Below are 14,428 nucleotides of genomic sequence, written 5' to 3'. Positions count from 1 at the left end.
TACAAGATTTTTGGCCCTAAAATGTTGATATTTAATAATAAGTTTATAAGAAAAGTCTAAATTTTAACAATTTAAAATTCATATTTTTTACATGTGGGTAAAAGTAAAGTAGCTAATTAGCTCTCAGATATTTATAGTAATACAACTTAAAAGGGTGTCTTCAGAAGTTTTGCTTAAAATTTCTTGTTTTCACCCTGCAGACAGATTTGTTAATAGGTATCCTTGGAAACCCAGCAATAATGGCCTTTTAAAAAAATTTATAACTCATGTATCTGGATATACTATAAGACCATTTTACAAAAAAGAAAACAGGAAAATAAATTAAATTATTTATACTAATATATGATTAAATAATCAAAATATTTCTTAATAGTTGCTAAACTGATCTTGGTTATGCTAATTTCAATGACAGGTTATATAATTTCCTTATAAATTTACAAAATGTATATGTGAACTAAATTTGAAATACCATATTTTTTGGCTTTATGTCCTGATGATTTGTTATTGTACTTTATTTTGTTGAATATTTTTTTTTATACAGGTTGGTTTTATTTACCTGTTTGGAATCCTGAAATTGTTCTCTGGAAATTTAGAGCCAAGGGATAGTATTTATTAGAAAATCTGCCTCGCAGCCTATGTAGACAACGCCATCCATTACAGAGAATATAGTGTTGACATCTAATATAAATTCAAAAGAATGTTGGTGTAGGAAAGTACGGGTGCCACATGAGCAAATCCTAGAAAAATATGCTTAGAATTGAGCTGATAGGCTCATCACATCCAGTATATTATTTGGGAAGAACTTGACCTTATAGTCCCAGACCATTTTTACTTAGAATGTTTAATATAAGATGTTTAGAATTGTTTCTCTTAGTGTATGTCTGCCACTCCCCTCAGCATTTTATTACGATTTTTTTCAATTTCTTAATTAAAAGAATTGACAGGGAGCATCCACATACCCAGCATCTGGATTGTAGAGTTTAACAATTTGTCTTACTTTTACTTCAGCTTGTGTCCATCTTTCCAGCTCTGTATATATCCATCAATTCATTTTATTTTTTGATGTATTTCAAAGTAAGTCCAGACATCAGTACACTTTACTCTAAACACTCAAACACTGCAAAGATCATTAGCTAGAGTTCAATATTTGCTTACTTAATTTTTCTTTTCTTTTGTGGTAAAATTTATATACTAAATGCATAAATTATAAATTCATTATTTGATGAGATTTTACAAATGTATATACCTGTACAACTCAAAACGCTGTCAAAAAATAGACCTTTAATGTTATTTTAGAAAATTTCTTCATGCTACTTCACAATCTGCAGCCTCCAGCTTCCCACACTGAGCAAATGACTTTTCTCATATTCTTCACCATAGATAAGTTTTCCCTGTTTTAGAATTTCATATGAATGGAATTCTAAAGTATGACTTTCTTTGTATATGGCTTTTTTCATTATTCTTTCTTCCATGTTGTTGTATGTGCCAGTAATTAGTTTGTTTTTTTTTTATTGCTGAGTAGATTTACATTAGATGAACATACCACAGTTTAGCTATTCCCCTGTAGATGGATGTATTAGTCAGGGTTCTTCAGAGAAATAGACCTACATGATCTATCTGTCTGTCTGTCTATCTATCTATCTATCTATCTATCTATCTATCTATCTATCTATCTATCTATCTATCTATAGATTTATTATAGGGATTGACTCATAGGACCGTGGCGACTGGCAAATCCACATTTCACAGGGCAAGCCATAATTTGGAAACTCCAATGAGGTTTCAGTGAATTCCCCAAGAGGAGCTGGATGGTTCAAGTAGTGCTAGAAATACTCTTTTCTGACTGCTGAAATCATCAATTTTCCTTTTAAGGCTTCACCTGACTGGATACTTTTCTCATTACTGAAGGCAATCTCCTTTGTTGATCCTTGATATAATCATCCATAGATGCAATCAGTGACTAATGATTTAAATCTATGAAATACCCCCATGGTAACGAGAACAGTGCTTGCTTGCTTGACTAAACACCTAGAAACCATAATCTAGCCAAGGTCACCTTGGTCTTAACCATCCTTAAGGGCATCCTGACTGTGTCCAGTTTTTGGATATTATTATAAATGAAACTGCTGTGTGTTTTGCATAAAAGTCTTTTTTTTTTTCAGACATATGATTACGTTTCTCTTGGCAAAATACTCAGGCATAGGAAAGCTAGTAAAGTCCTGTGAGTTGCATGTTCTCTCTTGCCATGTGATGGAGCCAGTCTTTTAATCTTATCCATTTTGTTGGGTGCATGAAGGTATCTCATGACATTTTAATATGTATTTTCTTTTCTTTTTTATTTTAAGGAGGTACCAGGAATTAAACCCAGGACCTTGTACATGGAAAGCAGGCACTCAACCCCTGAGCTATATTCACTCCTCTATTAGAGTTGCTTTTTTTCATTTGTTTGCTTTATTGTAGGTGTCAGGGATTGAACCGGGACCTTGTACATAGGAAGCAGACCCTCAAGCACTTGAACTAAATCCATTCCCCAGTACATATTTTCTTGATGACTACTGATATTGGGCACCTTTTCTTGGGCTTATTGGCCATTTGTAAATTTTCCTTTAAGTGATGAAATATCTTCTATATTGGATTATCTTTTAAATTATGAATTGTAAGAATTATATATTCTGGTTGCAAGACCTTCCTCCATTACATGTTTTATTAATATTTTTTTGCATTCTCTGACTTGCCTATTTATTTCTTAATAGTGTATTTTCATGAGCAGAAGATTTAATTTTGGTAATATCTATTTAATCATTTTCTTCCTTTTAGGATTATTGCTTTTTTGTGCCCTGTTTAAGAAACCTTTACTCAGTCCAAACTCACAAAGATTTTCTTCCATTTTTTTTTAGGAAGATTTATATGTGTTTTTTTACTTTTAGATCTATGAATCTTAAGACATCTTTAATTAATTGTATGTTTTATGAAGTAAGACAGGTTTATTATTTTCATATAGATATGATACTAGTTTTAAAAAGACTTTACAACTCTATAAAGTAGATAAATAAGTCCTTTAAAATTTTTCTTATTTTTTGAAATAGCTTTGGAGGCTCTAGTTCTTTTTCATCTGATATATGTTTTTCTACAAATAAAAAAAAAGGATGGTTAAATTACATATTATGATTGGGATTGCTCTAAATCTAGAGATCAACTTGGGGAGAACTGGCATTGTCTTCGAATCCTGGAAGCTGGTATAATTCTTAAATTATTAGGCCTTTTTTTTTTTTTAAGATTTATTTATTTCTCTCTCCTCCCCCCTCCCCCACCCCGGTTGTCTGTTCTCCATGTCTATTTGCTGTGTCTTCTTTTTTTGTCCGCTTCTGTTGTTGTCAGCAACACGGAATCTGTGTTTCTTTTGGTTGTGTCATCTTGCTGTGTCAGTTCTCCGTGTGTGTGGCACCATTCCTGGGCAGGCTGCACTTTCCTTCGCACTGGGCGGCTCTACTTATGGGGCGCACTCCTTGCGCGTGGGGCTCCCCTATGCAGGGGACACCCCTGTGTGGCAGGGCAATCCTTGCACGCATCAGCACTGCGCATGGGCCAGCTGCACACAGATCAAGGAGGCCCAGGGTTTGAACCACGGACCTCCCATGTGGTAGACGGATGCCCTAACCACCGGGCAAAGTCCGCCACCTAGGCCTTCTTAATATGTTTTCCAATAGCAATATTTTGTCATTTTAGCATAAAGCTCTTGTGTATCTTTTAAAAAATTTATTCCTCAGAAGTTTTAGTATGTTTATACAAATTTAAATGAAATTTTTCATTTCATTTTCCAATTGTTTGTTGCAGTATATATAAAAATGCAGTTAATTTTAATATTGATTAAGCATCCTGAAACTTTGTTAAATTTGCTTATTTGATTTAAAGTTTTCTTATATTAATATTTTATATTTTAACACTTCAAATATTTGATTTCTCTTATTTGATAAGAAGTCAGGGGTTATTCCCGTTTTTTTCCTGTGTAGTAATATGCTTTTCTCTAGCTGTGTTGAAGGTTTTTTCTTTAACTTAATTTGCATCTCAGCAGGATCTCATTGACAGGCAGAGTAAATATTGCCTCAAATAGCAGGGCACCTGAGGGCTCTGGAGACATCCAGACACTACAGGCAGAGCTGACAGCTCAGGCCTTTGGCTTTCTGCCAGTGAGCCCTACTTTGGAATTTATGGTCCCCATGTGACAGAGTTGGACTCAGTTGTGGTTTCCCTACACGTGGCTTTTCTGCCCATTCTATTTAAACCTACAGTTAGTACTAGAGTTGATAGAGTGTATGTCCTAGAGACTTACGTTTTTGGGCTTTTCATGTGCCAATTGAGCCCTGAATCTCAGCAGTGCTGCAATACCAGTTGCAGTTCTAGTTCTTCAGACTTATCCAGGACAACTAACAAGGAGATAATGATGGTCAATGACCATCACAAAGAAAAGAGAGTCTGCAACTGCTAGAAAGATAATCCTACCCTTCTGTCCCATGGAATCTAAGGCCCTCTCATTAGAGATGGAGTGAGCATCACCATCCCAGAATCCTCAGGATTTGGGAATGAATGATCGACAGAGTAGACTTAACTTTTATTCTACTATAGACTTATTGTGATTCTAGCAATGGAAGAACTTTTATCATTGATATGGAAACAGTGGCCACTGGAGGTTCTGAGGGGAAGAAGAGGGAAAAATAGGTGTAATATGGGAGCATTTTGGGATTTGTGAATTGTCCTGATTGACATTGCAATGACAGATATAGCCCATTGTATATCTTGTCATAACTTGCAAAACTGTGTAAGAGAAAGTGTAACCTACAATGTAAACTGTAATCCATGCTTAGTGGCAATTCTCCAAAATGTGTTCATCAATTGTAACAAATATACCACAGTAATGAAAGATGTTGTTAATGTTGAAAAATGTACAAGGGGTAGGGATCAGGGTATTTGGGAATCGCCCATGTTTTTTAGGTAACCTTTATGTAATCTAAGTATCTTTTAAAAAATTAAAAAGTATATTATAAAAAATAAAAAATGAAAAGAAAGTTGATTTTTGTAAAAAAAAAAGAAATTTAATTGTGATTTGCCTAAGTATGCTTTTAATTATTTTTTTCTGCTTGGGTTTTACTACACTTTTTGAATTTTAAATTTAAACTTTAAATTTTGCTTTCACTAAATGTGGGATACTTTTTACTATTATGTCTCCCAATATTTCTTCTGCCCTTTTCTCTCTGTCACATGTATTTCTTAGACTACTGTTCTACATAATTAAGACTTTTATTATTGTCCCATAAATCACTTATTCTGTTAATTTTAAAATCATCATTCTTTTTGTTCTTCACATTTGATAATTTTTGAACCACTTTCAAGTTCATTTAGTCTTTCTTTTAGCATATTCAATTTTTTTTCTGCTAAACCTGTCCAGTGAATTTTTCAACTCAGAATTTAGTTTTATGTTCTACAATTTCTGTTCATTTTTTAAATGGTTTCTATTTTTCTGCTAAGATTTCCTATTTGTTCATTTATTTTATGTTCATTAATGGCTTTGAGCATAGCATAATAACCACTTTAAGATCCTTGTCTGTTAATACCAACATCTGAGTATCCTGAGATTGGTTAAGATTGATTATCTTGACTCTTTAATGTGGATCCAATTGTCCACTTTCTTCATAAGTTTATTAACTTTTGACACTGTATCAGGATATTGTGATTGATACATTACTAAGTGTTGGAATACTGCTGTATTTCTCTAAATAGTGTTGATTTTTCAGCTTGTAATTGTGGGTGTGTGTGTGTGGTATTAAGCATATAATTGGATTTAACCTGCAAATAACCTCCAAATTCTGTCACTGTCCCTGATGGGCAACATTTGAAATATATACAGTATTTTTTTAACCTTGGCTGGACTGTTGATCTCCCATGCATGCTTAGTTCAGTGATAAGTTAGAGATATAGAGTGAGTTTATACACTGAATAGGGGTAGCAGTTTTGTGGCTATCTTTTTTTTACTGCGATTTACTCACATTACTTTCCAGCTGTGTGTGATAACCCTGATCTTTTTTCTCTAGTGCGTGCTGTTAAGATTGATTGTTTTTATCTTAATTTTTTTCTGAACCACAAGGCCATGAATGGGGACTACTCTCAACAATAAGCTGTAAAATTGGAATCTCACTATTATTGTTCGCTTTTTCCACAATTTGACTCCCCTCCATGTCCACATGCTTTCATTTGCTTTATAGTGGCTTAGGTTATTTTATTGAGATTCTATGGTTTTAACTTTGGGAAGATTGGTCTAATAGTAGCTACCTTACCATTTTTAAAACTGAAAACTCCAATGCATTAATTTTAGGTTCAATGTAGTTCATTCGTGCTTAACTTAGTAGGTGCAGAGTGACTTTCTCTATACTTAAATTCTCACATACCAGTATTTATTTTGGTAGTGATCTGCCACATCACATGGGTTACAATATTTTTATATTCTATTTTGTGAGATACTATGTCTCTAGTCTTTTTTAAAATTAGTAAATAGTGTTGTAGACTCTGCCAAAGGTTTAACACTCCATTAAGTTTTTATTTTTATTGCTATTGTTTGTTTGATAAAAGTAACCTATGAAAAAGTAATGAGTAATGAATAAATTTTCCATTCAATATATGAAAAATATTAATTAACTTGGATCCTTTACATCATATAATTATGTTTGAATTATTGTCATGTTTTTAGATAAATTTAAAAATTTAGTAATGTTGCATATGTATAAGAAAACACAAATAAAAGTTAATTCACAATTTAAAAATATAATTTTAACCTATTTTAGCGGGTCACTGTGGAATTCCAGAACTCATTGTGAATGGTCAAGTCATTGGAGAAAATTATGGTTACAGAGATACCGTTGTTTATCAGTGCAGTCCTGGTTTTCGACTGATTGGTTCTTCAGTGCGAATATGTCAACAGGATCACAACTGGTCTGGTCAACTTCCATCCTGTGTGTGTAAGTAAGCATGGCAAAAGCAATTGTAGACCTCTGTTCTTTTGCAATTACCATTTTATTTTAGGAAATATAAATTATCATATATATAGGTAAGGATAAATTCATTCTTTTATACTGCTGTGCATTAATTTTTATAGTAGGTGTGTTCAGAAGCTTAAAAAATTATCTACTGGGAAACAGGAAGAAAATATTAGAAAATCTGATATTATTTATGTTTTATCATAAAGACAAGAATTTAAACTCAGCTCTTCTAGTATACAATATACAATGTAAATGTATACTATTTATAAATCCATATTCATATTTGGAGAGTGCATTCTCCATTCTCAACAATTTTAAGTATAAGAATTTATATTCTTGGAGATCACTGATCAATATCATCAACATTATTACAATGTGATGTATAAAGCTATTTATAGTGGAAAATACTTTGGGTACTTTTTTTCTTGTAATTATGTTGCTACACTATTAAAATCAGATACTGATAGAGTATTGTTATGGGAAAAAATAATTAGACATGACATGAAGAACCATTGTTCTCATTTTAGTTTTACTGCTAAGTATTGAGTTAATGCAAGTTGTTTAATCTCGCTGGGCCCTAAATCACTTATAAATCAAGTGAAGGCTTAAAAGTGTTTATCACTTTAGAATCTTATATCTTCAAAATCCATCATATTCCAAAATACATGTACATGGTTAATATAACTATGATATTTTTAACTGGAAAAATTTGAAATTAAAGCACTATTTCCACATTTTAAAATTTCACACACAATTGTATGAATATATGTAATTTTATACTTGTTTTAGTAAAAGGCCTCATCAGTTCAACAAATATCCATATGATTTTTTAAGTGAATTTAGATATGATTTGACACACGAAGATAAAAAGCAATGTTTAAACAGTATCTTTTGTTATTCCTGAAAGAAACTTGATATGCTTTGTAGCTTTAATGACACTCTTCCTACACCTAAAGTATGGGTTGGCTTATTTTGCATTTATCATGACTGTTATACTACAATAATAAGAATATAGTTGAATAAATCTAACTTTAGCCTTTTTTCTCACCCCAATGAATCCTCATTTGTATCCAGTGTTTCTGACCACAAATTATCCTGTTTAGGACCTTAAAGACAAATGTCTATGTATTTCCTCTTTTTTTTCCCTAGTAGTTTCCACCCCAATTGCTGGCATTATAAACACTGTGAATGTATTTTAATTGAAGTAATAGATCATAAGATCATAGGATAGAACCTATTAACATTGTAAGCTTCAGAGAAATTACACATGGGGCTTTTAATGTGCATTTAAAGGAGATATCCCATTTAATCTGTGGCTAATTTAATTCATATTCATAAATTCCATTATCTAATTTATATCCAATCAACCAAAATTTATTGGAATTCTAGTTTCATGGAAAATACCTTTGTCTTTTGATATTTAGTGGGAAATAGATCATCTAGTCAATAATTAAAATTATTTTTCTGAGACACTCATACACAACACATGCATACACACTCTGATTGCTTGATGATATAAAGATGGCAATATTCTGCTAGCATCTTTCCTAGATTTTTTCCATTTGATTTGTATTAAATCATAACCAAATAATGCCACTGTTTTTCTTGTTGAATAATTGAGATTATAAATGAGAATTGGCCCTTGAGGTAAAATTGGTTTCTTTATTAATAATTTTGAACAAGAATAAGATGCAATTAAAATTCCAAATGAGTAGGTTGACATTAAAGTAAAGCTGAAAAATAATTGCTCCTGGGTCATTTAAGAAAGTACAAAATGTATCCGTGGGTTTTCAATGTGCTCAATTATGAAACACAATTACTGGAGTTACTCTGATTAATAGAATGAGATGATGCAGTAAAACAGTTCTAGAAATACAGAGTGTTCGGGAAAAGCCAGCATTACACAAACTCTGGAGCAGTACTATAACATATAATGGATCTAAGTGATTAATCTAAGCAACACCATTATTTCAAAAAATTGGTGCCAAAATCTCAAATATCAATGATGAAGAAAAATAAACCAGTAATAGTGATTGATTTGAAGAATGTTAATATTGGATATATCAAAATATTAATGGGAATTATAAAGCAGCATGATGCATCATTTCTGTTGCCTATATAATATAGTCATATAACCTTCTTTTCAGACACACTTGTGCTTATCAATCTATTATTCATAAAAATTGTATAGGCGAGAGTTAAAGGAACTATTTCAAAATTTAATTTAAAAATTGCCTTTGAGTATCTTTAATTCTTAAACTTAACTAAAAAAGGAAGATTGGTTCAGTTTTATTCCTTTCTGCTATTAACTGGTAATGTGAACTTCAGTCAGTCCCCAGATTCCTTTGCATTTCAATATCCTTGTCTAATAAATACAGAAAATGAAATAAGTAGCATCTGTGCACCACTTCCATAAAGTTATCACAGTTGTTAATAGTTCTTGATTTACTAATAAAATGTTTTGATTTTACTAGAATGATTTGACAGACTACTTTGTTAGTTTGCATTAGTAAACGTATTTTAAATATACTTCCACAGAAAAAGTGGCTGCCTTTCTATTTTCTTTGAAATTATTAATTATAATTGTGATGTTATAAATTGATTACCAAATAGTATTCTGTTTTGGACTCCCCATTCCCTCTTGCTATATTAGCTGTTAGCTGCGGTCACCCTGGCAGTCCAATTTATGGAAGGACAAGTGGAAATGGATTCAACTTTAATGATGTGGTAACGTTCACCTGCAATATTGGGTATCTCATGCAAGGACCTACAAAGGCACAGTGTCAGGCCAACAGACAATGGAGCCATCCTCCACCTGTGTGCAAAGGTAAACATACAAATGTATTCCAGCATGAGCTGTAGTAATAAAGCATCTATGAAAACATAGATAATTTGAAACAGCTTGTGCAGAATAGTGGAAAGTTTACAGCTAATAAACAAAACATTTAATATCAATATCTTCAGTGATGCTTTTCTTTTCCTTAACTTTCTAACTTATGTTTTAAAAGATCAAAACTGGCAGACTTTCAACTGTTTCACTTTGTATACTTGTACCTATTTTGTGATTTCATATAAAAAGTCTTGGAGGTAATCTCTGCTACCATTTTCTTCATAATTAGTGGGAATCCCCTTTATTATTTCTTCATATTTCTTGGAAAATTATATTTAGGTCCTAAGTGGCTGTGATACCTGCATTGCAGCTCTATTTTTTTTTTTTTTAGTGGAAGACCTTAAAAAGGATTCTTTGGTGTTTTCTTAGTTTGCAAAGAAATATAATTTATGTCTTGTAAAATACAACAAAATATTTATTTTCTCCATTTTTCTTTTGGTTCAAATATAACTAAAATATATATTCTTTAAATCTGATTTAGCTTGAGACTTATGGAGTTTATTTAATGAATTTCTATAGCAGTATTCCTTTTTTCTTTACTTTCAAACACACGGTATCTAGTCCATTATCTGGACAGTCAATGAATTGACTTTATTTTTGGAACTTTTGTATGATGGATTAAATTTATTTTAAAACTAGGTTTCTAAGTTTCTAATGGAAATTTATTTAGCTACATGTATATTATTACAAACATATCTTTCAAAATTTGTAATTTTTTAGTGGTCAACTGTTCCGACCCAGGAATTCCAGCCAACTCCAAAAGAGAGAGTAAAATAGAGCATGGAAATTTCACCTATGGCACTGTTGTATTCTATGACTGCAATCCTGGATATTTTTTATTTGGATCTTCAGTATTGATATGTCAACCAAATGGACAATGGGACAAACCTTTACCAGAATGTATCAGTAAGTAGATAATGTGAATTTTTCCTTGAGAAAATGCCATGAAAGCAATGTGCACATTTTTTGCCTTTGTAGTCTCCTTACAGCTGTATCTCAGAGGGAGGTATATTAAGTTTATCATTTTATTGTTTTGAAACTACACTTCCATATATTCTGCTAATTCAATGTTCAAATGCCATCTTCTTAATATTAATGTGATAAGTACTTCTGTCATTCTTTGGATTTGAATTTTTATAGAATTGAATTTTTTTATTGAATTTTTATAGAACAGATAGAATATGAAAAGCAGGCATCTTTCATAATCTCTGACATTAAAATGACAAGAGGAGCAACTAAATTTTGATTTTCTTTTGCACTAACTTTTCAGGCTTAATTTAAGTTTTAGTGTAAACAGCTGTCAGGACTTCTGGGTACTGGGGATTTAAAGGAGTTACTTAAATTTATTGATCTAAATATTTAGCATATATAGAGACATGCAGGTATGATGTCAGTAATTAAAATATACATGATCATTCAAGTGAGCAAACATTTTATGGGTGCATTATGTTAAATATTGTGTTATGACTTTTAGAGGATAAATAAGATAAATTAAAGCACATATGCATTGCATTAGTCTAACAAAGGAGTACCAATGCAAAGTACCAGAAATCTGTTAGTTTTTATAAAGGTATTTATTTGAAGTAAAAGCTTAGCTTTGCAAGGATCTAAAGAGTCCAACTCAAGGTTGCTTTCTCACCAAATTCAGTTATCATGTGTTGAAGCAAGATGGTCACTGATTTCTGCAAGGATTCAGCCTTCCCTTCTGGACTTCCTCTCTCAACTACAAGCTGGCATAGGGCTTGTCTCTCAAGGCTTCCCCTCTCTCCTGATATAGGGCTCCTTTCTTTCCAGGCCTTCTATATCAACCTTGGCTCTCTTACCAGGGTCATTTGCAAACTCTCAGGTGAATGGCTCATCTCTCTCCTAGGCCCCAGGATCAAAAATGACAGAACTTGCCCTCTTCCTACGTGCCTTCTTGACTGAATGTTCATTTGTATCAGCCCCCCAAGCGGGTAGACTCAACCTGAGTTATGCCTTATTGAAGTAGCACAATAAAAAGCCCTAAACTGATTTTATCAAGTAGACTTAATCAGAGACTCCTCACTGAATTTAATACAATCAAAGGGTATCACATCCAGAGGAATAGATTAGTTTATAAACTAATCTTTCTTATAAATGTAATTTTTCTTTTTTTAGGATTCATAAGTAATCTCAAATTGTCACATGCATTTAGTTAACTTGGGTAATGAGAAAAATACTTAAATAAAAAAATTTTGAGGACAGAACTAAACATTGAATACTGGGAATTTATAGATAGATATGACAAAATAAGATCTGAGCTACATCTCAAAGAGTTGGTGAATCTTGGATATGACAGGAAAGAAGAGACATACTCTATAAAGTGAAGAAGTAATTGTACATACTTCAAGAAAACTTTGCACAAGGGAAGTAATTGAGGGTTATTTAAAAATCCCTAAAATATAAAATTATTATATGATCATGTCTTATTTAGAGGTATTTTCTTTATTTTCATGGGTGGGCCATTGCAAAACTTTTGTGAGAAGGTTCGTGTTGTAAAAAAAGTAATTATAGTGTCTATAAAATTTCAAATTCTGCGCAAATAATTCACCTAGTTGTTTGTCTTCCTGCTTAAAAATTATTTTACTTCTTTTTGTAGACTGACTAGTCTAATTGTTTGACTAATTCGTGACTGGCCTTGTGTAGCTGCAACAATAAAAATAAAAAAATCTTTTGTAGGACATGTAAACATAACGTTCTTTAGAATTGCTTAGCTGTCATAAACTTTTCACCTTTTTGTCATTTCCTATAGCTCTCCTTGGTAATGTATTAAATGCTCAAGGGTTTTATTAAGTTTATGGCTCTTTATGTGCTGTTTAATAGTCTAGGGTCATATTGCACTGAATATTTTTCCAAGTTACCACTAACAGGGGACACACATTAAATTTCCAAGCTACCTTTAGCTTATAAAGAACATTCTATAATGTACTGACATATAATTCTGACTATGCCTACCAGTTCTTTGGTTAACAAGCCACTTAGTATCTCCTTTGTACAGCATAATTATCCATTAATGACCTGGTTGGGAATGATTCTAGACTACAAATTAGATTGTGAGCCACAGAACCATCTTCATCCCCTTTCCTTCACCCTGAAATTTCTTCCCTTCTAATTTCTGTGTTGGGTCATTTTGAAACCTATATGACATCCCATATCTTTACAAGCCAGACTTCATCATTCCTCTCCCTAACTTGTATATTCTTGTCCAGGCACATATGCACATATGCATGTGGACACACACTCATGACCCACACACATACAGACTTGTCATACTTGTCGTATACAAACTTTGCTTACTTAGCTTACAGCGTTTCTGTTAAATACATTCGTAGTGTGTATGGGTTAACAAAATAGCTCATACTAACTGCAAACTCAGTTTTATTTTTTAAAAATCCAGCTGCAATATAGATGCTTCATTTCTGGAAGTTTTGTATGCTTGACTAGCAAATTTAATTCTGATTTATTTTATAAATAAGTTGGTGCAGGTTGTTCGATAGGAGATATAAAAAAATTTTATATACAATAATTATGTATTGTAGTGATTGACTGTGGACACCCTGGCGTTCCTCCTAATGCGGTCCTGTCTGGCGAGAAGTATACCTTTGGGTCTACTGTTCACTATTCCTGCACAGGAAAGCGTTCTCTTCTAGGCCAGTCATCAAGGACTTGCCAATTAAATGGCCACTGGAGTGGATCACAACCTCATTGTTCAGGTACCACTTGGAAAATAGTTGCAAATTACATTATTATTATTATTAGGAAAATATATATGATGGAATCTAAAGAGATAAATTGATAAATTTTCTGTTAAAATTATCATGAGAAATGCTGAAAAAATGTTTGTTTTATTGGAATAGTTCCTAAGTTAATATATATATTTTTTAAGATTTATTTATTTATTTCTCTCCCCTTCCCCCCACCCCGGTTGTCTGTTCTCTGTGTCTATTTGCTGCGTCTTCCTCTTTGTCCACTTCTGTTCTTGTCAGCAGCACGGGAATCTGTGTTTCTTTTTGTTGCGTCATCTTGCTGTGTCAGTTCTCCGTGTTGGTGGCACCACTCCTGGGCAGGCTGCACTTTCTTTCACGCTGGTCGGCTCTCCTTACGGGGTTCACTCCTTGCACATGGGGCTCCCCTACGTGGGGGGCACCCCTGTGTGGCAGGGCACTCCTTGCGTGCATCACCACCTCATGAGCCAGCTCCACACGGGTCAAGGAGGCCCGGGGTTTGAACTGCAGACCTCCCATGTAGTAGACAGACACCCTAACCACTGGGCCAAGTTGGCCACCCTAAGTTAATATAAATTAAGAGAGGAAATTAATACTGATCTTACAGAAGATAAATTACAGGAATATGTTATGAACTATATTGTGTCTAATATAAAGAATTATGTGGCTTTAGGATGCTTCTCTGTGTAAAGTGCTTTGTCATTAAAAATGGTAAAAGCACTCAGGCTTAATAATTTTCCCATTTTAGCAGATACCAAATATGT

At 32.9% G+C, this 14,428-nt stretch overlaps 1 protein-coding gene across 2 annotated transcripts in view; it reads left to right on the top strand.

Moving 5' to 3' along the window:
* The window catches only part of CSMD3 (CUB and Sushi multiple domains 3), a 1,328,729-nt gene that overhangs the window by 1,255,435 nt on the left and 58,866 nt on the right, over positions 1 to 14,428 (top strand). For both annotated transcript variants that reach the window (XM_058275930.2, XM_058275932.2), the window contains 4 exons: positions 6,834 to 7,007; positions 9,682 to 9,855; positions 10,639 to 10,824; positions 13,479 to 13,652. In XM_058275930.2, the coding sequence (XP_058131913.1) occupies positions 6,834 to 7,007; positions 9,682 to 9,855; positions 10,639 to 10,824; positions 13,479 to 13,652 (708 nt within the window). The remainder of the gene's footprint in view (positions 1 to 6,833; positions 7,008 to 9,681; positions 9,856 to 10,638; positions 10,825 to 13,478; positions 13,653 to 14,428) is intronic.

This window comes from Dasypus novemcinctus, chromosome 14 (genome assembly GCF_030445035.2).
Source record: "Dasypus novemcinctus isolate mDasNov1 chromosome 14, mDasNov1.1.hap2, whole genome shotgun sequence".
NCBI lineage: Eukaryota > Metazoa > Chordata > Mammalia > Cingulata > Dasypodidae > Dasypus > Dasypus novemcinctus.
The sequence above is the reverse complement of the archived record's forward strand: the minus strand, read 5'-3'. Positions and strand labels throughout refer to the sequence as shown.